Raw genomic sequence first — 27,494 nt, forward strand, 5'->3', positions numbered from 1 at the left:
AATATGAGTAACTGACAAATTTCTCAGAAGTTCAAAAGTCACAACAGACTACTATCAGAGTCAAGTGCTGACTAACAAAATCAAAAGCGGCCCATCTATCAGTAAAAGTCTCCGCAGATAATCTAATCTTGATTAACAAGGTGAGACAGGTCTGCTGGAATAGAAAACCAAGGAGAAAGTAGTATTAATAATGTAGAGCTCCACATGTAAAGGGAAAGCAAAAGAATTCACCATTTTCTGACTCTCTGGGACCAAACTAGTTTAAACAAGAAGCTGTGGCTATGCTCAGACAGGAGTGACAGCCACGAGGGGAACAGCTCACAGAAGGGAATACAGATGGGTCTTTGAAGAAAATAGGGACTGAGGAGCATGACATAATGACAGGAACAGTGATGGAGAAGTAAATGAGAAGATCCAGAACAATTCCAATAGAATGCCAAGGAGCACGGTGGGCACATGCCCAAGAATGATACACAAGGACCAATTACTGACAAGAAAAGTCACTGCCAACTACAGTGGGAAGAAGCCGGGAATGGGAGGAAGAATATATTCACGTATCAGCTGCACACAACAGAGATATTTCCACAAACAAAACTTCCATTCTTAGACACTAAGCATTCTTTGCACAAGGGGAGACTTGGGAGTGGACTGCTGACCATAATAATAAATAGACAGTGATTGGATAAGAATGCATATTATAGCTGAAGTTTAATGACCAAAAAAAAAGGTCTGAGTCCACACACTGCCCAACTAGAGGATGATATCACTGCCTCCCAATAGGCTTCTTGAAAGGGAACACCTCCCCACATGCCACTTCCCAAGATGTACTTTTGATACATAAGGATCCACACTTAGAGTACTATCCTGTTTTATAAGCTCATATTTCTGCACAGATTGATTTCTGCCTTCCAAAAGATCACTGAGATTTTCACTAATGACGGATAGCTTCCTAGGTCAGATCACTTTCCAATCTGAAAACAGTTTAATATGAAAAATAAATCTCCCTACTCACGGTCCTTTGCCCTATTCTTACAGAGAAGGTGCAAGGCACTACATCCCTCAAAGTGAGACTGAGAAAAAGAGCCCAATCTCAGAAATGTTCGAAAAGGACTAACACTTGAAAAAGCCCTGATATTCATGAAGATCTATTTTTGAGCCCACAGTAGGGCAAGATAAAAAGGCAGGGATTTGTTGAGATTTCTAAGCAAGAGCATAGCCCTGTACCTGCACCCAAAGAATCTGTGAGGGGAAGTAAAATGATTATGACAAGTCTGCAATTTATGCCCTTTAAAGAAGCTTCGCACCTACCTCTCCAAGTCTGAGGATCAGATGCTTTACACTAAGACTCTCTGGGAAGTGCCAGAAGCTCAGGCTGCGGGGCAGGCACTCTGAAGCCCTGTGGCATTAAAGCATCTCACATTCAGTAACACTCTCTGCTATTGGCCCCAAGATGGACCGCTTGACATTATTCCCACATTGTTGATTTTTCTGAGCTTAGGGAACCCTCTTCGAATAAAAAAGCCAAGTGAGAACTGACTTCTGATCATCAGCACCCAGACAGCATCTCTAATGATTCTTAACTACTAGTTTCTCCTCTTTTGTTGTCACCTTGGTAGGGTCTCTCCTAGGTTAACCAGAGACCGATATGGTGTCGAGCATATTCTTTACAAGACTTTCAGAAATTAACAGAAGGTTATCGAGGGAAAAAGAATGCCCTGTCTCTGAATGTAATAAAAAAACACTGTGGTTGATTCTGTCACACCTAACAATTAAGGCAGAGTGAACGCGATTTGGTTATTACTCAAAAACATCACGGGCTCCCAAGTCCTGAAGGAGATGGGTCTTTCCTATGTTACAGAAACGTATTCTACAACATAAAGTGGAGAACAAGATGTAGTAGTTATCCTAAAACTTATGTCAACTTCTTCCTGATACCTTGGTGTGTGTCTTGATACTCAGTGTCTAGAGCTGACGACATCGGTGGGGAAGGACAATACACCAAGAGCAAATGGGAACATGAGGCAAGAACAAAAAGTAATTACAGGGGAAAATGCAGGAATCCATTTGAATTTGGATAAATTCAAAAGGAAAGAGCATAGAGTAAGCATTAGAGGGACTATTTTAGCTACAGGCTAAAGGTGGTTACAGCTGGACACCTTACTACACAATGCCATTATGCCACATCTAATATCTTCTACTTAAAAATGCTCATAGAAGTATAAAATGTAGCAGCCTGAAGGTAAGCTTTTTCTTTGAGTAGTGAGTATCTCTCCCAGGTTTCAAGTTGTCTTTAATCTTCACAGTTTCAGAGAAATGCAGAAGCCAAAGAGGATTCCACAGAAGCCTAATAGACAACTAAAAAGATGGAAAGTGGGTACTTGGGTTAAGCACCAGCTGGCCTTGAAAAAAAGACTGACAGCCACCTTAACGTGACTGCTCCAGATTTCTCAGAGTTCTTCCCAAAGGAATCATGGCCAACAATTCTGTTTTCATCACAGTGAGAGAGATATATCCACACAGAAGATGGTTATAAACAAAGAGTTGGAATATTTCTCAGGTGTAGATTGAATGAGAAAATTGTGTTTACTCTGGCCAAAATCCACTTCCTTAAAATTTCAGGTTAATAAATAGCACCATGTCTTCTAAACTCTCTATAGAAGATCTAGAAGAAATGGATTTCTTATGCCCGTCAATTTTCAACTGCAAAAATTCATTCAGCAACACTTCTTGCCCACTAATTAATTTATAATTAATAATGACTACATGTGTGGAGCACCTGGCACTCTATACATTCCTGAAAGTGTAAATGGGTACCTCTTCTCAGAAATCTGTTTGGCATTCTATGCTGAGGCTGAAGAGACATTCTCTTCGACCTTGGTATATACTCAAAAGCAATATGCAGGTATAGTCACCAAAAGACCCGTACAAAAATGTTCCCAGCAGCACTATTTGTAATAACCAAGACCTGGAAAAAGTCTAGATGCTGGAAAAAATAGAATAATTGTAGCACAATTTTTACAACAGAATCTTATTCAGTAATGAGAATGATAAACTACAGCTCTATGAAACATGGGTGAACCAATCTCACAAACAATATTGCGAGGAGGAAGCCAAGCACTCATTAGCACATACTCTAAGATTGCATTTACGTAAACTTCACAGACAGGCAAATCTAATACATGGTACTAGAAACCAAAATAATGGTTATCCGTGGGGGAGAAGGTATTGTGGGAAGGATGCAGGGAGCTTCTCAGGAGTCGGTAGTGCTCAGTTTCTTGATCTGGGTGCCGGTTACACAGAGGTGTTCCCAGTGTGAAAATTCACTGGGCTATACTTTTACAATTTTCATGCTTTTCAGTATGTAAATATAAATTTACATTTATATAAAATTTATATTTATATAAATATAAAAAACTGTACAGACACATATGTATATGTATGAAGTAGGATGAACATTATATATATACACAGAGAGATGGATAGATATGGACTGAGACAGAGATAGATACGTTTCATAGTTCATTCAAATTTTTACATATGAGAGATAAATATACATGGGGCAATTGGGAAAGTTGAATACTGACTTGATCTGATGACATTAAGGCATTTGTTGCTGTGATGTTGGTATTTTGACTGTGCTTTTTAAAAGTCTCTGTCTTTTAAATATATACATATGGAAATATTTAAGAATTAAACAAGATGATTTATACAAAAATGACTCAGGGAGAGGAAGCAGATGGGAAATAAATGCAATATGACTAGTCAGGTGAGTTAACTGTTAAAACTGGACAATGGGCACACAGGGTTTATTATGCTATTCTCTCTACTGTTGCATATTAGTAATTTTCCATAAAAAGATTTAAAAAAACATTAAATACTTGGAAAACCCCATTAAGACAAATAATAAGCTTATTTCAAGCTTCTAGACCAAGGGGCCTATTGAAGTAAATGCACATAGTTAATACACGTCGGCATGAGCATAGTCATCGTATATTATACATGCCTGTTATTAGTATGGACTTTTTCCACAAACCTTTCCTAAACTTCTATAAAGTTCATTCCTAATATTTTGCACAACCAAATGCAAACGTGAAGGATGTTAAACCAAATATCATTTTATATTTCTCTTTTTGAGTTATTCTAGAAAAAAACAAAATCTCTGAAGTGGCAGAATTGTAACTATTCATGCTCTGCAAACAGAATTTAATGTTCTGAATCACGACAATGTAATCCCAACTCCACAATTAAAACTCTCTTTATCATTAGAACAAAATTCTAGGTTGAAAGATTTTAAAGTATTATTCGAGGGGAAAAAATTACATTAGGAACTAGGTAAGTACCTCTTCTCATTAAGCACAGAGAAAAAGGAATATTTTCCCTCTTGGTTTGCTTATGCTCTCAACATATTTTGTCCAACAAGCAAAACCAGAGAAGGTGTGACCATAGGGCATTCCAGCTCAGAGGAGGAAACCAGATTACAAAGCTCCTAATGGTAAAAAGATACCCCCAAACATACTTTATTTCTTCATATACTTGTAAGCATATGCAAAGTGTTCAATATACAAACATGTTCTTGCTTGAATTTCCACTAAATTCCTGACAGAGAGGAAGAAGGTAAGAATAATGTCTTTTGTACCTCTTCTAGCATTCCTCTGAGTCTAAAGGAATGGGCCTCGTCAAAATCTCAAAAATCCTGAATGCTGTATCAAAGAATGTTTGAGGGAAATGGCCTGTGGTTGTCATAATAATTTATCACAAACTGAGTGGCTAAAAACGGCCTAGGTTTATTTCCTCACAGTTCTGGAGGCCAGAAGTCCAAAGCCGCCATGTCAGTAGGCTGTGGTCTTGCCAGGGGCTCTTGGGAAAAATCTGTTCCTTGTCTCTTCCAGCTTTTCATGGCTGGTAACACTCCTTGACTTGTGGCCACATCACCTAATTTCCTCTGCTTCTGTCTTCACATAGTCTCCTCTGTGTGCCTGATCTCCCTTTGCTGCTCTTATAAAGACACATATGATGTTATTTAAACCCCACCAGGATAATCCAGGGTAATCTCAGCTCAAAATGCTTAATTTAATTGCATCTGCAATTTGGAAAAAGACCCTTTTTCCAAATAAGGTAAACGTCACAGATTCCTGGCACGAGGAGATGGGCATATTTTTGGGTCTACCCTGATGTCCCTCAGTTTCCCGTTGTTTGCTGTGCTATAGTCATAAGTGGCCTTCTGTTTCTCAAGTTGGCCTGCTCTCTTCTGCTGTAGGGAGCCGTGCTGGTCTGTAGGCAGTGTCGTTCCCACCTACTTCCCAGCAACACCAGTAAACTCTTTTCCCACCAGCACATCTGAGTTTGCCACTCATTTCCTACCGAAGTCACTAAGCTCTGCTCTGCTCTTTTCCGTCAGAGAAATCGACTCAGTATTTTACAGCTGATAATTTAATTTATGGCTCTCTCCCCACCATTTAAATACCACAAAAGCAGTTATATTTATATTTGTGCATGTAAAATCTCAATAAATATTTACTGAATGGATGAATAAAACAGACTCGAGCTAAATGGAGGCCATGAGGCTCAGAGGTGCTGACACTAAGAGGAGAGGTCATCATCTTCTTCAAAATGGACATAGAAAAGGCTAAGTACACGCAGATGTTTGGGTAATAAGTACCACTTGCTGTTCCTGGGCGGGGTCGGGGTGGCAGTCGGGGGAGGTGGAAGAAGACAGAGCACCCAGAGTGGGCTGAGGATCCTTGTAAGGGCTGCCAGATCACCAGAAGAAAGGGGACGGGGAGCTGGTCACCCAACATCAGAGATGACAGGGACCAGACTTTTCTAAAGAAAACGGGCCACCCAACATTTCTGGCATGCGTGTGAGGGGTTCCAAAACCTAGGCCTGAAAGATTATTCCAGCTCCTTCACTAAGGTGACACGAGGGAACATAAAAGTTAGTGTGGACCCTAATTAGTAGGGCTGTTTTATTTCTCTTTTGTCTTACAATGGGTTTGGCTAACTAAGCAAGGTGGGGGTAGCAGCTGACGAGACCCTGAACTATTCTGCATGATGGAGGGGACAGCAGGCTGAGGGGGTAAAGATGGCTCATTTGAGCAGAGCCCCACATGCTTAATAACAAAGCAGCTCAGAGAAAAGTCCCTTGAGGCAGTGTAGCCAGAGCTGTGGGGACCACGGTCCTGCATTAGCTGTTGGTGTACATGAAGCAAACACTCCCACCTCTACTAAGCTCATGTCCAAACTGCTCACCACTGCCTTTTACTAAGAAAAGCAGCACAAAGACCTGAATGCGAGCTGACCCTGGTGTGACCACCAGATACGGACTGGGCACATATACGACCTGCATGATAAGAGGTCAATGGTGTCTGGTTCCCACTGCAACCTACCACCAGGGAGAATACGGATCATCTTTCCTATCAAGTCAGGTTGCTCTAAGGCAGTGCAAGAGTGGTGCTAAAATAAATGATCAATAATGTCCCTTAGCTTCTGGTGAGAGAGGAATATTCTTGAGGACTGGGACACAGCCTGACACAGAAAGAAGAGGCTTTAGGAAGCACTTCTGTCCATGCATGGAGGTTCAGTGCTCAGGGTCTGGAGACGGAGGACCTGGTTGAAATCCCTGCTCCAGGATTTACTGGCTCTGGGACATTAGGCAAGTCAGTGAGCCTCCCTAACTCCTCACCTTGCACATCTGAGGAAAGGGGTTAGCACGCACACATACCTCTCTGGGAGGGCTGGTATCAATGGGTTAAGTGAGAGCCTATGTGTAGCTGCCAAGTCTAGTAACTGGCATATAATAAGTGTTTAATTAATGGTAGCTATCTGTATTATTGTTTCCATCTGAAAGTTCTTTTATGCTCAGTTATCGGTCTACAGAAATTATGCTGAATGTGGCAGGAAGGCAGGGTAACGTCCTTAGGAGGCCACCCCATTCCCAACAGTCAGAGGACTAGTGGTATGTCTTGTAGACAGACGTTAAAGTGATCACCCTCCTTGGGGCCCCCATCCCACCTGCCCAGGGAGTCCCAGGTCTGATGCCAAAGCTTCCACCAGCCACGTATCCAGCTTCTTCTGCTCCAGCTGCCACAACAGCCATGCTATGGCTTTTCCATCTTCATCACACCAGGGCAAGGAAAAGCCTTAAGGTTTATCGTCTTTTTGTGACCTGGCCCCTGGGGTCCCGGCTGTCTCCTTTGCTGATGAGGACAAACAGGTTGGAACGTCGGTCCCTGGCCACTTTGGGCATGACAGCAGGGTGCACTGACAGCACAGAACTCTCACCACCAGGAACGATTAGGGACACTCAAACCCCAGTGGCGAAGTGAAACTGGGGAGTCACAGCCCTCAGTGGAAGCAATATGGGCACAAGGCCCACGGTGAGCAGTGGGTGGCTGTGGTGGCGAAGTCCGAGAGTGCTCCTCGAGGCGCAGCACATGTCAGCCTGCAGGTGGCCTGAGGATCTGGCCCTGCTTGTCTTGGCAAGTTCTTTTCCACAGACACAGCGCCAGGGCTCCACACCAGCTGGGTGAACAGCCAGGAGGCAGCGACCACAGGAGCAGCAGCTCCCATTCAACAGCACTACTGTGTGCCCGGAAACACGCCAGGTGCTTCACGCATATTCGCTGTAAACTTTACAACCACACCGAACACTCAGCTTTATTGGTGAGGAAACCAAGGCAGAGAGCGCGGAAATAACCTACTTAAGATCCCACAGCTGCTGAGGCACCTGGGTGGCTCCGTCGGTTAAGCGCCCAACTTCGCTCAGGTCATGATCTCACGGTCCGCGAGTTTGAGCCCCGTGTCGGGCTCTGTGCTGACAGCTCAGAGCCTGGAGCCTGCTTTGGAATCTGTTTCTCCCCCTCTGCCCCTCACCTGCTCACACTCTGTCTGTCTCTCAAAAATAAACAAACATTTAAAAAAATTTTAAAAAACCCCAAAAATCACACAGCTGGTATTCAGTGCAAGATTCACACCCAAGTCTGTTTGATCCCAAGGCCCACGCTTTTTTTCCCACTACACGGTGCAGCTAAGTGGCTACTCATGCCCATGCGTATCCAAAAGCATAGGAGAGTTTCATTTCCAACTGGCAAACAATTGAGTAATTGAACACGAAGAAAACATTATGCACCAGGTGTCTGGTCATATGAGTCAAAGAATTAAGAAAACAAAAATCACTGCCCCTTACAGAAGACTGGAGTTACACAGAGAAGAGTAAGATCTCAGTAAGGAGTTCATGGCACACTGGCAGGAGAGGGCTTCGCTGCCGCCTGCAGGGATGCAGGGAGGTCTTGCTACCCAGTGAGGGACACAGTTGATACGCTACAGACTAAGTCCTCAGCCGCAGGCTTTGGCTTTTACAGCTTTTAATGGTAGAAGTAAATACAAAGGGCTGGCCTTAGTTTGCATAGAAGTGAACATGGAGAAAATAAAATGAGAAACCAGAAACTGGTTTTCAGAAGTTTCTTTTACACCCTTAAAGCATGTTATCAAACTGCAGGGAATCCAGGCTCTTTGGGGACTGGGTGCACGGCTTAAAGCCATCCCTGGGTAGGAACCTCGAAAGCTGCCTGCTGCCTACTGGAATCTAAGGCTCTCCACCCAAACAAAGGCATTTTAAGGAGAAAAGAAAAATTGACAGGATAGCAGCTTAAAAACAAAACAGAACAAACTTCTACTAACAACTGGGCGAGTGTCTGTGTGTTTTGTTTTTGTAATACACCAGTTGACCATGCCTTCAAAACAGAATGCTGGAACTCAGCTCGTGACAGGTCCAGCACTCATGCTGAGGTCAGGGCCACAGCACTCTGGGTGGGTGTCAACAGGGAACACAGCCATAAAGTAGTCAGATGTGGTTCCCACCGTGTTCTTCCCCTGAACGTACCACTGCTTAAGCATTCAATGTATTTTTGGGGCTCTTTTTAAAAGAAAAATCTTTTTTTTCATGTTTATTTATTTCTTACAGAGAAAGAGAGAGAACATGTGAGTAGGGGAGGGGCAGAGAGAGAGAGGGAGACACAGAATCCAAAGCAGGCTCCAGGCTCTGAGCTGTCAGCACAGAGCCCGATGCAAGGCTTGAACCCATAAACCATGAGATCATGACCTGAGCCAAAGTCAGACACTTAACCGACTAGGCTGCTCAGGCGCCCCTATTTTGGGGGCAATCTAGGGATGGAGCCACAGTTTGCATGATTTGCCCTCCCCCACATGCACACAAATTCTGCGCTTAACTGTCAACAAGAATTTACTGAGGCCTGTGGTGTGCCAGGCTACTTACAGGTGGCTTTATTTAATTTCTACACTAAGCCCATGAAGTATGAGTTGTCCCTGTTGTCCCTGTTGTCTAGGTGAGGAAAGTGATTCACAGAGGGTAGCTGCATTCTGTGGTCACAGCTAGAAAGGGATATGGCTGAGATCCAAAAGAGTTGTGTCTGAGCCAGTCCTGCTCTTCTCTACACCAAAACCTTTCAGCATATTTAATGATGTTGAGTATTCAGCCTTCTCACTTTCAATTCAAACTCCATTAGCTTGTCACTCATTTGCTCTTCAGAAAAGATGGGTAATTTCCATCTTTAGAATGAATAGTTTCATACAAGCCAATATGGCAGTGACAAAACTTGCAATCGGGCTCCTAATGTGTGTCAAGCTCCTTGGACTAGAAACCATCTTTTGCCCCTCCAGAGAATTTCAATTCCTGTTTGAGGAATGTACAGTCACCAGTTGCTTTCTTGCCTTTTCCAGTTCAGTCTCTGACAGGTGACCGATGACTCTCATTCCTTGTCACCAATAGAAGAATGCTTTCAAATGTCAGGTGGGGATGGTGAGGAAACTAACATTTATTAAGCATTTATTATATTCTGGGGCCAAGCAAGGCTGTTTACGGATGTCTCCTCACACAATCTTTTCAGCTCTCACAATAGCCCTCCAAGACAGATATCTGTAATCACCAGTTTGTGTAAGTGATAACTGAGGCTCAGAAGGTTCTCTCTAGATTATACAGCTCCCATACCTAGTCAGTAGAGCCCAGATTCAAAGCCACATTTTTTTTCTGTCTCCAAAGCCTTTGCCCTTAAGCTGAGTTACTTCTGACAGCTTTGATCCTGGATATGGAAGAAGCATAGATTATGTACACGGAGCTATCACTTGATTGGCCACTTCTGGGCCCACGTCTTCCCAACTTGTTACTCTATATATGACAAAAGACAGCCTCATAGTAGAAGGGCTTCTGCAACTTCTCACCAATACGGTATACGTGACTTGTCAGCATGCACACAGAACTCTCATCTTTTCAAGACCCATTAGACATTTAGGAAAATGATGCTCTCCGAAGCATCTCTCATAAAAGCAAAACTTGAAAGTTCTAATTGGGCTCATGAGATTAGGCTAAAATTAGGCCAACTCACCAATCTAAGTAAATCATTCCAGTCCAAATCCCATGTTTAAGACTGCACAGACCAAAGTATTTATGACACTATAACTACATTGTATAATGCCAAGTGCTGTATCCTCAAAAGGGTTCAAGTACTACCATCCTCTTCTTACCTCTAGGCAAAAAATAAAACTGGCCAGAGGGAAATTTAAACTCATTTCTGCAAAACTCTCTCCTTGCTTGTGACCTGCAAAGTCTTTCTAGTCCAGACTCAGAGAACTCATTTTATGGAGAAGAAGACTCCTTTTCTTTCTCTGACTTCGACATTCACAGAGTTGAACTGCAGCTCAAAATAAAATTAGATTTTGGAAGGAAGCGAGTTTGAAGTATTATGTAGAAAAGTCTTGGCAATAAGATCCCTATCATGTCACAGTCTTAAAGCCAGTGAATTTTATCTGGAAGGCTGGCTAACAGTGATTTAAAAAAAAACAACAACAAAAAAAACAAAAAACCCCACCATAAATGTACTTTCTGAAACTGAAGGAGGCATTCGAGATGTGAAATGCTCTTGGTTAGTACGTTGATTTATGAAAATGAGTTATGGAAGTCTCCTAAGTGTCAAGTTGCATTTTTGCTGTTAACACTGTTTGTTAAAACGCAAAAACCAACAGTAGCCAAGTTAAATGACACCAAAGTCCATTTAGCAGGCTGACCTCTAAAATTCAAGGTAAAAACCGTCACCACAGAAAAAGGTTCCAAGCAAGAGTCCTTACGTATCAACACTGAACAAATGAATGCTTCCAACAGATATAGAAGGAAATAAACACTATGGAGAAATGATCAAAACAGGATGCCCAGATGTTTACCATTTATCAGTTGCGTGTGGCAACCCCAGATTCAATGATCTGACAAGGTATATAATGGGTGGTAGTAGTTGCTCTATAAGTGCTCTGCGTGTCACTAGGACCACTACCACCAGCTTTAGAGGGGATGCCACTTTCTGCAAATACAAATGCCCTCAGAGAAGGTGTTCCAATGACATGCCAATCTTTGAAAGTTTTTGTAGATGGGATTATTTTTCTCCTAACAGATCAGTCACTCTGGAGGAACTGTGTTGGTAGAAGAGAAAGTGATTTCAGAGCGAGGGAACAGTGGCCAACCAGGATGGGCTGCAAAGGAGTCTCTGAGAAGCAAAGGAGATTAGTACCTAATAGTAGTTGAATAGGATATGAAGTGAGGAGAAATGCAGAAAAGATGTAAAGATAACCTCTGAAACACACACAGAAAATCAGACCTGATCTCAGAGCTGGGTTATTTCTGAAATCCAAAGTGATCTTTTTAATAGTTCCAAATTCCATGGAAAAGGGGGTGTTGTAATTTATGCTTATCTTTATGTAAGATATGGCTCATCTGAATGTCTTTTGCAGACCTAGTATGGTATTTGAAGTTAAGTTCAAAAAATTTCATTCCCAAAGAAGGTTGGCATAGCTGTGCCATAAGTAAATGGTCTGCACAACTCTTATATATGAAGTGTAACCAGTGACAAAGAAAAACACTCATGTACAAAAAAGGAAATGCACTAGCTCCAACAGAACTTCTCACAGGGGAACCGTGGACTTTGCTTTATCAGCAAAGAACAAGGCTCCCCTGGATGAATCAATAAATATCAGGTCCAGAAAGGAAATGTAGGTTTCCCTGTTTTAAACAGTACAAAAGGCCAAGAAGCTTCAGAACTAAATAAACCAGTCCCGACCTGATGTCAGTGGACTAAAAGTAAGTCACAAATGTTTACGTCTGGTCCAAATCAAACCTAGTATTAAAAGTGAAACAAATAACTGTTTTGGACACATTTCAGGTTCCAAAAGGTGGGCTCTCACTTACAACCACCAAGTGCTAAGCACTGTGACAGGCTTCTCGTCTGTTAGGACACTTAGTTTACACAGCAGCTGGCTGGCTCTCTACCTTGCAGAAGCCATGGAATCACTAGGGGTGGCTGGTGGTCAGGGAGTGGGGCTGAGGCGGATTCCAACGGGCAGTTCTATGCTCACTGCTTTGGGCAACGACCTCCAAAAGCTAGAGATTTTAGAACAGATTGCAGTCCATTGGTAAGACGTTATTACTGTAGCAAAGGTTTCCATCCCCCAGGACTCTAGCTGGGGCTCTTCAACCATTTGTAACTACACATTCTCTCCATAAAAAACAAAGAAGTATTAACTTCCAGTATATGCATATCTGTAAATTACACGCTTGGACTACTGCTCTAAAATATTATGGCGATTATGGGGTGCCTGGGTGGCGCAGTCGGTTAAGCGTCCGACTTCAGCCAGGTCACGATCTCGCGGTCCGTGAGTTCGAAACCCGCGTCAGGCTCTGGGCTGATGGCTCAGAGCCTGGAGCCTGTTTCCAATTCTGTGTCTCCCTCTCTCTCTCTGCCCCTCCCCCGTTCATGCTCTGTCTCTCTCTGTCCCAAAAATAAATAAAAAACGTTGAAAAAAAAAATTAAAAAAAAAATATTATGGCAATTATAAGCATACACGAAATATGTAAATTAGAATTTACATATTTCTAATTTATGTGAACATGTACATATTAAACAAATATGTACATATTTAAGTAAATATGTAAATATTATGTAAATATTTAAATATTATGAAAATATGTAAATATTTTAAATGGAAATGCTATCGTTTTCGTCTCTTAACCCAGTCAATCAGGTGGTGTACCACATTCAGGGACAATGGCATTTCGGTCTTTCCCCTCAAACACTCTCACTGGACACTGTCCACCTGATGGATCCCCATGCCCATAGGAAGTGACAGAGAAGCAGGGTAAGACTAAACACTTGGCCTTTACGGCTGAGCCCATGCCACTTTCTTGTGACATTCAAACCCTAGAAGAGGCATGGCCACCTGCCTGATCCGCAGCTGACAGGATCCTTCCAGGAGTTCGTGGTACGAACTGCTCCCGTAGCGACATAAGAAGGAATGGCACGGAGATGTAGCCCAAATTCAGCATAACCATGAAGCCCATCTCTTTCTCATCTAACCCACTTCAATCAGAATGGGCCCCAAGGTTAAAAACCATACTGGCAAGAAGGTCTGAGCACATGGCTTTCCTTCTTTCACTTTATTGTAGTCGTTCCACGATAGCAGGCAAGCCATCCACCCCCTCTGGGCCTCATTTTCCATGTGAACATTGGTGTTTGATTTGGGGATGACTAAAGATTCTTCTAGACATAAAATTACACCATTCTAAAAGAAACTTCCTAAGAAGTTCATTTCCCTCAGCCTATTTGCTCTGTTGGTCCAAATGTGCGATCTGATATAATGCCAAATGTGAATCATTAATGAAATGCACTGACCTAGAAAAACAGCATGTGTATCTTTGGTTGACATTTACCACTTTGCCCATTCCTCATCTAACAACAATAGAAGATGTCTGATGAATTCATAAGTGAACCAGACCAAAAAAGATGAAGAACTTCCTCTTTTAAGGGGCATTAGGGCTGACTCTAGGTAAGATGACTACCTTCATCCTCTCTTTCTCTGCAAATACACACACACACACACACACACTTACTTGTGTAGACCTATAAATGCATATGGAAATCAAATAATGCTCTAGCCCTAATGGAAGTAGTCATCATACATGCCTTAAAGAGAACTTGATCTAGAAGTTGGTTAAATATCAGAGGGATGGTTAACCAGCCATTAAGCACACAAAGTGCAATAGGATATTTTACTTTTCAGGACTTCTGATAGATCTGGGTTTTGAAATAAGCTCGCATTGGTCCATGACAGAACCCTGAGCAGAGCATGGTGTTGAGGTTCCAGTGTCCCTCTACCACTTCCTGGTGATGCGCATGGTTCCTCTAACAAGTTATCTGTGTGATTCTCAACGTCCTCACCTATAAGATAGGTATTACAAAAAAAAAACCAAAAAACAAAAAACAAAAAAGGCAAGACCAAGTTCCTTATTTCTCACTATGAGAATTGCAAAAACAAATATGCAGCAACAGATAAATAGAGAAATACTCTATGGCACTCAAAAATCCATTAAAATTATCTTTACAAAGACTGGATAATAAAAAATTTTGTTACTGTGCTAAGTGAAAAAGAGAGGACAAAACAGAATATTATAAGGGGGAAGAATACTAAAAACCATGAAGCTAAAAAGCCAAAATCATTATTTTTCCCACTCTTTTTCTTTTTTTAAAAAAAATGATTATTTAGAGAGAGATAGAGCGTGCGCATGTGAGCATATGTTGGGGAGGGGCAGAGAGAGAATCCCAAGCAGGCTCCACACTGTTAGCGCAGAGCTCGACATGGGGTTCAAACTCACGAGCCATGAGATCATGTCCCAAGCCAACATCAAGAATTGTCTGATGCTTAATTGACTGAGCCACCCAGGCACTGCCCCCCTCATTGTTTCTTTCTTTCTTTTTATCAGGGGCACTTTCTATGTTTCTGATAAAGTACAACAATGTACACATGTACATTTATTGGGAGAAATATACTTAAACATTCAGGGATCCAAAAACATAGTTGACTCTTAGTTATCTGCAAGACAGAATAAAAGACTTGAATAAAACCTTATATAACTGCTGCTTACTCATATTAGCTGGAAAACCAGAGAGGGCTGTCCTCAATTCTCTTAGATCTCAAGGATCAAGATAGGCTTCTGAGAACAGTGTAATTTGTTAAACTGAATACACACATTGAAATGGCAGTTGGGTATAGGTTCTACAACCTAGGCCCCACGGGACCCACGTGTGGTGGTTGAAAAATAATTTGAGCTAAAAGGGTCTATGTGTGGGGGGAGGGCACTATGAATATCCTCAGACAGAGTTTTAATAAAAACAGTTCCCATTTTCTCCTTGAAAGCCATTTTTAAGAAAATGTAGAACTGAAAACGAGTCCTGTAAGAAAAGAACATTCAGAGAAAGTTTTGATATATTCAGTGCCATTAAATGGTCATTTATTCCTCTATAATATGAACTTTCTTCAGGAGAAACACTCAGGTACTTCACAAATTTGAGATAATAGCTTTCCACTGTACATTACAAGGGAATCATTTATAAATTGTTCATTTTGTATGATTCTAAAAGCCTGAATAAACCAGGGAAATCTGTATCTTCTTGCTGGTAACTGGGCTGATAGGTAGAATAAAAATTCCTGCTCAGTTACCTGATGAATTCCAAGAGGGAAAAGAAAACAAACAAACCAAAAAACCAACACAAAAAACCACCCGGCAGCATCTTCGGGTGAATAACAACAGCAAGTTCAAAAAAAAGAAAAGTCAAACCAGTTCCAGCTGGTAAAACCCAGAGTAAATGTGTGGCCTCATAGCCTGGAGCTCCACCCCAGAAAGTGAGTCCACGGTGCAGTCTCAGTAGAGTAGAATATCGCCTGATTCACACACACCCCCCGACCCCCACTCCCGCCAAGGTGCTTATCCATTCCACTGGGAACAGAGAGACATCTACAACACGGCCCCTACTCTCTAGGGGCTGGCAGTCTGGGGAGGTAAACAGAAAGCAAACTGACAAAACAACCCAGCAATACTCAGTGCTATTAGGAATATGACCCGGGAAGCCAGGGGCGGGGAAAATGTGCTCAAGTTCAGAGCACAGAAACTGGTCGTTTCTTCTGCATGGGATTAGACAACCTGGAAACCTCACTGCCCTTGTGGTTGTTTATAGTTTCTTGTGGGAAATTCTGCATATGGCATAGCATGACTGTAACTGGGATGGATTCTGGAATACGAATATCACTGGTGTTTGTTCTTTCTCTAAAGGAAGGGTAACAGGAAGGACTTGGGCAAATAAGAACCTGATCTGGGCTCAAAAGCAGGGTCCACAGGCGTTTGTACCAGCCTCTCCCACTTCTGCTGTTTGCTTAAAGTGCACTTGACTGACCCCAGAGAATGTTTTGTTTTATTTTGTTTCAATTTGTCTTTTGATCCACTGAAGATAGGTGTAGGAAAATAACATCTCCCATTTCAGGGAAAGGGACTCCATCAACTGAGCCAGTTCTAATTCCTCACAAAGCTGCATAAAGAGGCCTGAACACAACCACTTCAGCCTCCAGTATGTCCAGTATGTCATAAACACCCACGAAATCAGAGTGGAAGTCTGTAGACTCTCAGAAACAGAAGTGTGATGCGCACTGCCTCCCAGCCCCCATTTCTAGCAGGGGGTGTGTGCAGAATCATTCTGGAACATAGAAAATTAAGAGGGCCTTGGTTGAGAAATCGGGAGTCAGGATGACTGAGATCCCTAGCAGGGGTGGGACAAAGAGGGGAGGGCAAGGGAAAAACGTATGGACAAGAAGGGAGGAAGCCACCAAGGCAAATCTGGGCTTTTCACCTGGTTTTTGTCTCACCTGACATGGGTCACAGAAGTCTGTCACTGACGTATATTTACATGTTTTCTAAGCTGCAGATGAATTAGCTTTGTATGGCAAGAATCAGTGGATGTCCCGTTTAATGACAAGATAATGACAAGATTTTTTTAAAATTTTTTTTAACATTTATTTTTGAGACAGAGAGAGAGAGAGAGCATGAACAGGGGAGGGTCAGAGAAAGAGGGAGACACAGAATCTGAAACAGGCTCCAGGCTCTGAGCTGTCAGCACAGAGCCCGACGCGGGGCTCGAACCCACGGACCGCGAGATCATGACCTGAGCCGAAGTCGGATGCTTAACCGACTGAGCCACCCAAGCTCCCCAATAATGACAAGATTTTGACAAGATAATTTACTCATAAAGCTGAAGGCCTCCCATGTATGAGGCCTTATACACACACACATATATAGCTCAGTTTAATCTTCAAAAAGCCCTTGGGACGGATATATATAATTTCCATTTTACAGATGAGAAAATTGAGTCTCAAAGAGCTAATACAAGCAGTATTTTACCCTAAGTCAGTCTGACACCTACGCCTGTGGTTTGTAGCTGTTTGGGGCTAGAAGAAAACAGGAAGCAACAGTGACTGGTAGCATCCCAGAGCGCCTCTGACTACAACTACTGACAAATGAAATCCTGATGATGTTCAACTTGCAATACAACAGCCAAGAGCGCTAACTTCTAAAAGCGGTAACTGAGACAAGCGCCACCAACAAAGAATGCATCTGCATGGATTACAACCCTGCTTTCTTGGTCAGCGGCTGCCAGGTACACAGGGCCTTGCCGGCCACGTTCTAGAAGGAGAGCTGCCTCAGTCGGCAATCCCCCAACCAACGCTTGCTCTACCTTTGCAATTAGTCAAAATTAACCAAAGCGAACATGACGGAATCAGCTGTGAAATTCCTGCTCTTAACAGTGGGCTGTGTGGTAGGAGAGCACACAGATGGAGTTTCCTTTTTAAATGAAATGTTTTGGCACTAGCCTCTGTCAAGAGTTTTCCCTTGTTTCCATCTGGCTTTAGTACTGGAACGCATACATGAGAGAATGGAAAAAGAAAACTCCGTTGGCGTGCGAAACCACTAGAAAAGCTCAAGTGGTTGACAGCTCAGCCTCTAAACCCTCAGAGATGAAAACGCTTTGCTCAATCAAGGACTGCTGCCACACTGTTTCTAAGGAAGGGGAGAGTTCTGTTTCTCAGACCCAGCCCCATCCTAGAAAACAGACTAACAAGCATGCCCACGTTGGAGGGAGATGGGTCCGGATGTGTGTCTCAATCCATCGCTCTCCGGCCGCCTCGCCCTGCGCGGGGCACTCACCCCCACTTCGAGCCTCCGCTGGTTCATCTGCAAAGCAGAAGCCACGTCACAAGACTGTCGTGAGGATTACGTGAGATAATACCCGTGAAGGGCTTAGTTGCCCATTTTTGGCATCTCCTATTCACCAGGCTTTAGAAGACACATATTATTACCCCCAGTTTTCACAGGAAGAGCTCGAGAACCATTAAGGAAGCTCTAAAAAATTTTTAAGGCATCCACTTTTTTTCTATTATGTAACTGAACAAAAACAGTTTCCTACACGGCAGTGTTCTGTCAGGAGCCTATCAGAATTCCCCCGGGGAATGAATCTTCTCTAAGAGTCAAATACATCCGCTGTCATTCCGATAGGCTTTATTAACAGTCCAGTTATCGGCCTACGGGATTGTCACCACCCAGCCAAGACCGACCGAGGCCTAAACCTGTAGGAAAGCAGAGTGATATCAAGACACGATTATCACTAAAGTTGTGTGAGGAGGGTGAGAAAAGAAGTTTGGTTTGGGACGTTCTCTCTCAGGTAACTCTTACACTCTCTCTCTCAGTGGCTAAGGGAATACAGACCTACAATCACACTCCCTGGGTTCAAATCCCTGTCTGGTAACTCGTAAGCTGATGATCTCGGGCAAGCTAATTAACTGCTAAATGCTCAGTTTCCTCATCTACAAAATGAAGACAATACTGTTATGTACCTTGTAGCACTGCTGTAAGAATTAAGTGAGTTAATATATAAAGGGCAAAGAACCATGTCTGTTATAGGAACTCAATAAATACCATTACTACTACTAGTATTGATTACTATCACGAATTCAAAGGGGGGGCTTGGTGCCGATCTAATTGTATCGTGCACTGAATCATGATAGGCGCTTGGCAGGTGCTATCTTCAAGGTTATTTATTTATTTATTTATTTTAAAAATGCTTATTTTTGAGAGAGAGAGAGAGAGAGACAGAGAGCACGTGAGCAAGAGGGGGAGGGGCAAGTCAGAGAATCCAAAGCGGGCTCTGTGCCGACAGCAGAGAGCCAGACATGGAGCTCGAACTCGCAAACCACGAGATCGTGACCCGAGCCGAAGGTGGGTGCTTAACTGACTGAGCCACCCAGGTGCCTCTACGCTGAAGGTCATTTATAAATAACACCTGGTGGCAGAATCCACTGGGCCAGAAGACATTTCAGAAAACCATTTCTCCACTTTTAACTCCACTCACCCAAGGATTATTGTTACAAATGTTTCAATCAAATGTGTCTATGCACACACACAGAAGAACCAAATTCTCAATATAAAGTATATCAGAGGATACTTCATTTTTATAAAATAAAAGAGGATCTAGAAAGAATCATAAGGCACTAGAAATAACTTTTATATTGCACCGTCTTCCAGAGCTACTTAAAGTTTTATGGCTGGATTTATATGTCAAATCTCTACAATAATGAGAGAAGAGACTTCTGATACATATTACAAATGTAGGAGAGTCTATTAATCAATAACCTCAGAAATTATAGCAAGACTACAGGTCAAAAGTGTTCAATGTCTTACCAGTTTTGAAGGGTTAGGGAGGAATCTGCTCCTTAAAACACGGCCCTCTTGGGGCACCTGGGTGGCTCAGTCGGTTGAGCATCCGACTTCGACTTAGATCATGATCTCACGGTTCTCAGACCCCACATCAGGTTCTCTGCTGTCAGCACAGAGCCCACTTTGGATCCTCTGTCCCCTTCTCTCTCTGCTCCCCCCCCCCCCACTGGTTCTCTCTCTCTCTCTCAAAATAAAAAAATAAACTTAAAAAACAAAACACAGTCCTCTCTACACCACACCCCCTCGTGACCTAAGTCAGCAGAAATGAGGTACTATGGCAGTATGAGCATGGCCACTGGGGTAATAAGGAATGGGTGGATTTCTCAGTCTGTTACTTCCAAAATGGTGGCTCTGGAATGGCATGACTTCTGATGACACTGGTTCCTTCGTCTGTGAAATGAAGAACTTAACACCTAATTGGTAAGAATGCTGTGAGGATTAACTGGAATGACAATAAATAATATATGTAAGACTAATGATTTTTATTTTTTTCTACATAATTTTATAAAAGATTCATAGTTTTAGTAATATGTACTACTTCTATAATACAGATTTATAAATATATAATTATTGTAGTTGTTTTGTATTTCTTCTTTTACTGTGTTACGTCAAGCACACCAATGAGACAGCCTGGAGTAGAACTCCCAATGTAACAAAACTTCTCAACCTTGGCTTCAGTATCTTCGAGGTCACACATTCAAAATACAGTAAGTTTTACCACTCCCTGCTGGTGCTACTGCAGTAGCACCTAGATCTGGATTTTGACAAGTTCCCAATGTGACTCTTAAGGAACATGTAGGATTGGCAACCGCGGAGATGAAGAGTAGTGTTGCCAGGTTCGAGGCTCCTATCCCCTGTAACTACCTTCCACAGGGATCCATTTACATAAATTATTTCATCAAAGTTCATTCAGAACTATTTTTTTTAAATAAGAACATTTTGCTCTCTAAACATCTAAAATAATTTCCAAAAGATAAAGATCTCGTTTCAACAAAAGACGTAAAAGAAGGTATTAATCACAAAAACTGAAATTTCTTCACACTCCTTTTCATGGGGACAATGAGTAGCAGCCAAGTAAAGATTTTTATCCATTTATGGATGTGAAGGCTAGCATCATACATGGCATATACTGAATTAAAACAGGACTGGGAAAATAGATTTTAAGCATGAAATTATGGAATGTTCAGTAGCTAACTGGCCTCTACTAATAAACTGGTTTTTAACTTCTTAGCATGTTTCCAGTTTAGTTTTATAGACCCAAGTTTCACTGAAGGGGCCACCAACTGTAGAAATTCTTGGGGGTGGGGCTTGCATTATACTTTGAATGAGTTAACCCTTCTAAATTTTAAAGTCTAAAGTCTAAACAGGTATGTAGTGAGCCACAAATTTAAATAGCATCTTCTAGTTAAACACAAAGCGTAGTGTCTGTACTTGGCAATGTGTCAGGTGCGATAAGGAACTTGGAATGCACTGACATTCACATCATATAGATTCAAGCACAGATTTCCCTGACACACAGCTGCTTCTGTTTGAGGGCTCAAAAAGGCTGTGTAGGATAACTTCTCATCTGTATGAATGAGAGGACTGGTTTCTGTCTTCCTTATAGGAGGAGGCTGGAGACATAAGAAGGTTAATAAATTCCTTTTTTTTTTTTTTTTAAGTTTACTTATTTATTTTTGAGAGAGAGAATCCCAAGCAGGCTCCACACTGCCAGCACAGTGCCTGATGCAGGACTGGATCTCACGGACTATGAGATTGTGACCTAAGCCAAAATCAAGAGTGGGACGCTCAACCGACTGAGTAAACCCAGGCACCCTGAAGGTTAATAAACTCTTACCATCATCCCACTAGTGACTCTGTAAGAGTTTTTTTTTTTAAAACAGATTTTGCTAAGGGGCGCCTGGGTAGCTCAGTCGGTTAAGCGTCCGACTTCAGCTCAGGTCACGATCTCGCGGTCCGTGAGTTCGAGCCCCGCGTCAGGCTCTAGGCTGATGGCTGGGAGCCTGGAGCCTGCTTCCGATTCTGTGTCTCCCTCTCTCTCTGCCCTTCCCCTGTTCATGCTCTGTCTCTCTCTGTCTCAAAAATAAATAAACATTAAAAAAAATAGATTTTGCTGATATATTTACATATAATAAAATGTACCTATTTTTAGTGTACAGTTTGATAAGTTGTGAAAAAGATACATACCCAGATAACCATCACCTCAGTCAACATACAGAACACTTACACCATTGCAAAAAATTCCTTCATGCCCCTTTACAGTCAATCCTTGACCCCAACCCTGTCAGCCACCCGTGGGCTTTCTGTCACTACAGCTTAAATTCTGTCCATTCTAGAATTTCATGTAAATAGAATCATACAGCATGTTGTCTTTTCTTTCTTTCATACAACATAAGGCTTTTGAGCGATCCATGTTACTGCATGTACTGGCAATTCATTTCTTAGGGAGTATTCCATAGATAGAAGATAATTTGTTTATTCATTCACATGTAGATGGACACTTGAGTTCTGAGTATTGGTTATTATAAATACCAAATTAAATGTACATGTCTTTATGTGGATATGTTTTTTTATTTCTCTTGGGTAAATGACTAGGAATAGAGTTGTTGAGTCAGAGTGCATGTTTGAATTTACAAAAAACTGCCAAATTGTTCCAAAGCAGTTGGTCAACACTCCCACCAGCAAAGTATGAGAGTTCAAACTGCTCCCCGTGGTTGCTAACACTTGGTATTGTCCGTCTTTTTAATTTTAGCCATTGCCAAAAAGAAAAAGTGGAAAACAGGCTTTGAGAACACGAATCAACCAAAGCATGTCAGTAAATAAATGTTTGCACACCATCCAAGAAGCCATTTGGGAAGTCCAAAGAGAAACATTCAAATTCTACTCCAAGGCTCCACAAATGAACTGGAGAGATTATTTCTCTCCTTACACAATCACAGCTCAATAACCCAAGAAAGATCATCTTACTTCCCCTGCTCCAACATCTTTCTGGATTCCTCCAAAAGACATGCAATTCGCTCTGAAAATAATAACTCTGAGGATCACAGGCTCGCCCTCTCAGATCTGAAATTTGCCAGGCTCACACACACACAAATCAGTAAAAGACACTGGATATGTACAACACTCATGCTTACATGCATGTGCTGGCAAGGTCTGAAAGCTGAGATATTCTTCCCCTAAAAATTTTTTTTTCAACTTTTTATACTGCTTAAAAGTGGTTAAATATTATTTTCAGACATTGCCCTAATTTGAACAAATCTTGCCTGTTCCAACTGGATAGCTGGTTTTCATCAACCAAACCACAAGAGAAGAGCCTGGCCTCCGAGAAGGCGTAGGTGGTTCACGCTAATAGCAGGAAGGAGGCTGTCATTCCAGGGCTCGGCTTTCACTTCACAGCCACCTCTGTGAGTTGAGCTACAAGAGGGTCATCCTGAGACCGCATGGGAGAAAAGGAGCAACTCAAAATCCGGCGCAGTCTTTTTAATGAGGCGGCCCTTCCCTCTGCCAGGAACGTTCACTGCACACACACACCATGCCTTTTCAGAACCAGGGAGGCCCTACTTTTCTCGCAGCTCTGGGTTCTCCCAGCCAGGACAAATTCTCCTCACACATGCTTTCGCATCACTGTATTGTTCTTTTTGAGCCTTTTCACAGTTAATAATTATGTTTATTTTAGCGAGTGGTTGATTGATGTCTACTGCTCCTTTCCATCAAACAAAGTAAGCTTCGTGAGTTTTTTTCTCCTAGCTGCATGCCCGGCACCTAGAGTGCTCAGCACATAAAAAATACTTAATAAATATTTGAGGAATTAATTACTTACCAGGTAAAACATTACCTTATGCCTCTAAGCTTCATGGAAGTTAGAAAATAAAGAAGGCTGCTCCTTTCTCCATTATAAGAAAAAAATCAAACTGCAAAAAACTTGGGTGTCAAAGTTGTCTGGTCGTCTCCTGCCCCAATTTCCATAAAACCATCTGCTTAACTGTCAGGTCTACTTTATCAACCTATCCTCTTGTGATTCAAATCCATGAAAAGAACGACGATGAAGACTATGAGAACAAGATATTTTCCTCCATTAGAATGGAATTCTGAAAAAGGAATTCTCATTGTTTCAAACTTGAAAACTAAAGTCTTGGTAATCTACAAGGGAAACGCAGATAGTGGATAAGTCTAGGTCATTATCTCCCATGGCGGGGGAAACGGCTCTGCTATTTCACTGAGACGAGGCAGGCAGAGAGTCCCTGTATCACTCTTGCAGATTTTGTGATCAGAAATAGGCTGACAGTAGCATATGCCTCAAATGCAAACAGAACTGCTGTCTTTTCCAGTCAAAGGTATGTACTAGGCAAAACTCCAGTGACTTCTAGACCGTCCACTTTTTCTTCAACTACCCAGCTTCAGAGGAAATCTCAATGAAACACATATGGAATAAAACTTAATAAAATTAGAGTCGCTATGTGCCCATACTCAGCTCACATTCAGCTCAGCCCAAACACAAAACAAAATTCATTATCATGCATTCTATTCATTATTGGTGCAAACAAAACTCTAGAATTAAAATTTAACATTATGAAAATATTTCCAAGACCTGAAGCTCATTAACACAATACTAGGAAGGTATTAGGAAAGGTTACTTCCTTCTTCCACTTAGTCATTAGATATTAATTGAGCCCCTATTAAATGCCAAGCACTACCCAGCACACTAGGGGAATGCAAATGTCCTCCAATAACCAAATTTTATTAATCTAATCCTAATTTGGAATTCAGAAAGAAAAACGAATAACTCAAGGTCAATTCTTTCACACTCACTTAAATAAAAGCTTTCTTCTAACCACTGAGAAGACATTCTTACCAAAAGGCTATGTCATCATTTCATTATAAACTAAGACACTGTCTTGTCATTATCTTTACATATTCTATCTGGAAAAAACCTATCTACACACTGAAGTGAATTCTGATAAACTAATTAAGAATCTTATTTTTTTTTTAATCTAAAAGTTGGTCCAAAAATCAAGTTTTATTCCCAAGCCACAAGTGAAGGAAATAAAAAAAAAAAAAAAGATGAATTAAGGCAAGCTTCATTCCTCCATTGCCCAGTTACAAGAAGTATTATCAGATTTATTACAAATGCCTCAGGTGTTCAGCTTAGTTAGCATCACCACAACTCCATGGAAAACTTATCCAAATTTTATCTCAAAAGCTTGGTAGGAATCCACAGGAAGTCCCACACATCTACAATCACAAGCAGAAAGAGAAAAGAAAATAATCCCACAAAATTCTAAGCTTAATAGAACAGATGCCTCTTCCTGACAAGGGACAGCTGTCAGGCAAAGCAATGACTTGGGCACTGCACCTACTTTCTCATGTTCCCTAAGGTGTCCATATTTATCTTGAGACAAACTATTACTGATTATTGGAAACGGTTAAGGAAAAGAAACCCAATGAAACTCAGGCTGGTGGTAATGACAATTATCCAGATACCAGGAATTATCCTCAAGCAAAAAGTCCTAAAGGAGAACCCACTTTCTGTCAATGTCCTAGTGAAGGAAAGTATGGCCAAACAAATGTGTCTGTCAGCCCCTTAAGAGAAGCACTTCATGAACTGGAAACTATGTTGAAAAATGAACTTCATTCCCATTCCTACACCAAGCAACATCAAAAATAGAGGTTCCACTAAGGAAAAAGGACCGGAGGGGACATCAAAAGAAACAGGAAACATGACTGGAAGAGCAGATGTGTGCAAAAGCTGGGTATACCCAGCTCTTGGATACCTTAGAATTAACTGCTTTAAAATGAAGCTGTTTAAATGTTCTTAAGGTCTGTTTTTCATTACCTGACAGGCAGATATATGTTAAATATTCGCCTTGACCCCCAGTTGCCAAGAAAGGAATCTTTTTCTTTGTCCTCCTCTTGACTTGGACAGCTCCCAGCATCCTTTCATCAAGAGGTGCAAAAATTTCCTTGCTGATGGCAGACTTGGCACTCATTGCGGAACAGTCGAGGAGGGCGCACAGCGAGTTTTCTAAAGAAGAAAAAGAAGAAGGCAAGTTCAACTGACAATATTCTAGGGCTCCTGTGACAGCGAGCAGCAAGTTGATTCGTAGGTGATGTAATTTTCGGTTTGCAGTTTAAACTCTCACTTGCTTGAAACGCACTGAACAATCATTAAAAGCAAGGTCTGCACATTTGTATTACCTGTGAAAAACACAAACAAAAGGGAATCCTGAGGTACTCGCTGAAAATGTCAAATACGATGTGAGACAGACAGCATGGAACGTTATCTGGAAAGTGTGTCAACCTCCACCCCAACTGCATCTAATGGTAACTGGAGGGCGGTACGCACCCCCATTCCTATTTTGTAAGAAACATGGTTTCACATTTCCACTTGAGAAGTCTTTCCACTGTCCAACAATCCTTAATCAAGAAGTTCTTTAATGCTGCCTCAAAATCTCCTTTAACTCTAATGTAAATCCATTTCCCTAATTCTATTCACAGTGGAAATAATTATATCATCTTCTACATAATAACCATACATGCTATGGAAGACCATTAATTTAATCACCCGTTAGGCTGCTTTGGATCACGCTAAATAATTAATCCTTATTTATTAGCCTCTTTTAGTGGGTCCTATTTTCCAGCACTCCTCTGCATAGAGTTGCCATGCTCTGGACCCTTGACAAATTCTCCACATTTTTCTCCAGCCAGAGTGGACAGAAAATTCTATTAAAAAAAAAAAAATGTCTGACTAATGCCAAGTACTTTGGAAATGTTACCCGGCAGTGCCCACATGTTATGCTCCTGTGGGTAACTGGCAGTGTGTGCCCAATAATTAAGAAGATAAAGCAGTATGTTGCTGACTCATACAATGAGTCCCTCCTCTCCCTGCTACCAAACTCACATATATACAGCCCCATGTTATATTTAGTTTTCCAGAAGTTATACCTCCTTAATGGTCTTAATTCTGCTTATTTGTGTCCATTATACTCAAGGTCATTCTGAATTTTAACCCTATTATCCAAAAACCTCAACAGCAACTTGATGAGACATTTTCTATGCCATTATCCTAGTTACAGTCTGTGTCTTAATCACTAAGCAAAATTTGTTTAACCAGCAAATCAGAACTAAAGGTGCAGACGGGGCCTGTGGGGTGGTCACTTGGGTTATATATACAGAGTATTCAGAGACAGCGCAAATGGGTCAACAGCACAGCCAAATATGGTAACAGCAGCTCAAACAGTTGGTCAGCCTGCTGTAAAATTGAGCCGGTTGGTGAACAAACACTACGTGCCATCTCTAGGCTCAGTATTAGGGACACAAGAAATGTTTAAGACATGGTCCCTGTTCTCCAGGAGTTGACTGCTGACTACATCAAAGGTTTTGCTCTATGAGGGAAAACCACAGGATCACTCTTCCCAATGCAAGATTCACAAATGCTACCAACATAGCTACCCATCAGCAACTCTGTCGTAGAAAAGAGATATATTTAAAGAGGGCATTCCTCTGGTTAAGAAAAAAAAAAATCTCCTACTTTCAGTTTTGTAACAGAACAGGTTTTCTTAGTGGCACCAAGAGTAAAGAATACAAAGTGTTGTTTTTTATTATATCCATCTATGTCTCCACTACATATTATACCGATCTATACCCAGATCCGTTTGTGCTCTGGTCATGACATTTTCTCATTGCCACCAGGTTCCTCACACTGGCTGAGAACATAATGACAACAGTGTAGGGGCCTGGTTTTCAATGTGCTGACCACTGACTGACAGCCTGCAATTTCCCAGAAGTTAGCAAACACAACCTCCCCCCGACACCCCCATGATTTTACCCTGTGACTTTCCCAGGC

General features: G+C 41.8%; 1 protein-coding gene across 3 annotated transcripts in view; it reads right to left on the minus strand.

Annotated features, from left to right (window-relative positions):
- Positions 1-27,494, minus strand: part of STXBP6 (syntaxin binding protein 6) — a 243,993-nt gene that overhangs the window by 140,402 nt on the left and 76,097 nt on the right. For all 3 annotated transcript variants that reach the window (XM_060619399.3, XM_060619400.3, XM_078448368.2), the window contains exon 2: positions 25,485-25,673. In XM_060619399.3, the coding sequence (XP_060475382.1) occupies positions 25,485-25,638 (154 nt within the window). In that variant the 5' untranslated portion in view covers positions 25,639-25,673. The remainder of the gene's footprint in view (positions 1-25,484; positions 25,674-27,494) is intronic.

Source organism: Panthera onca, chromosome B3, assembly GCF_046562875.1.
Source record: "Panthera onca isolate mPanOnc1 chromosome B3, mPanOnc1 haplotype 2, whole genome shotgun sequence".
Lineage (NCBI taxonomy): Eukaryota > Metazoa > Chordata > Mammalia > Carnivora > Felidae > Panthera > Panthera onca.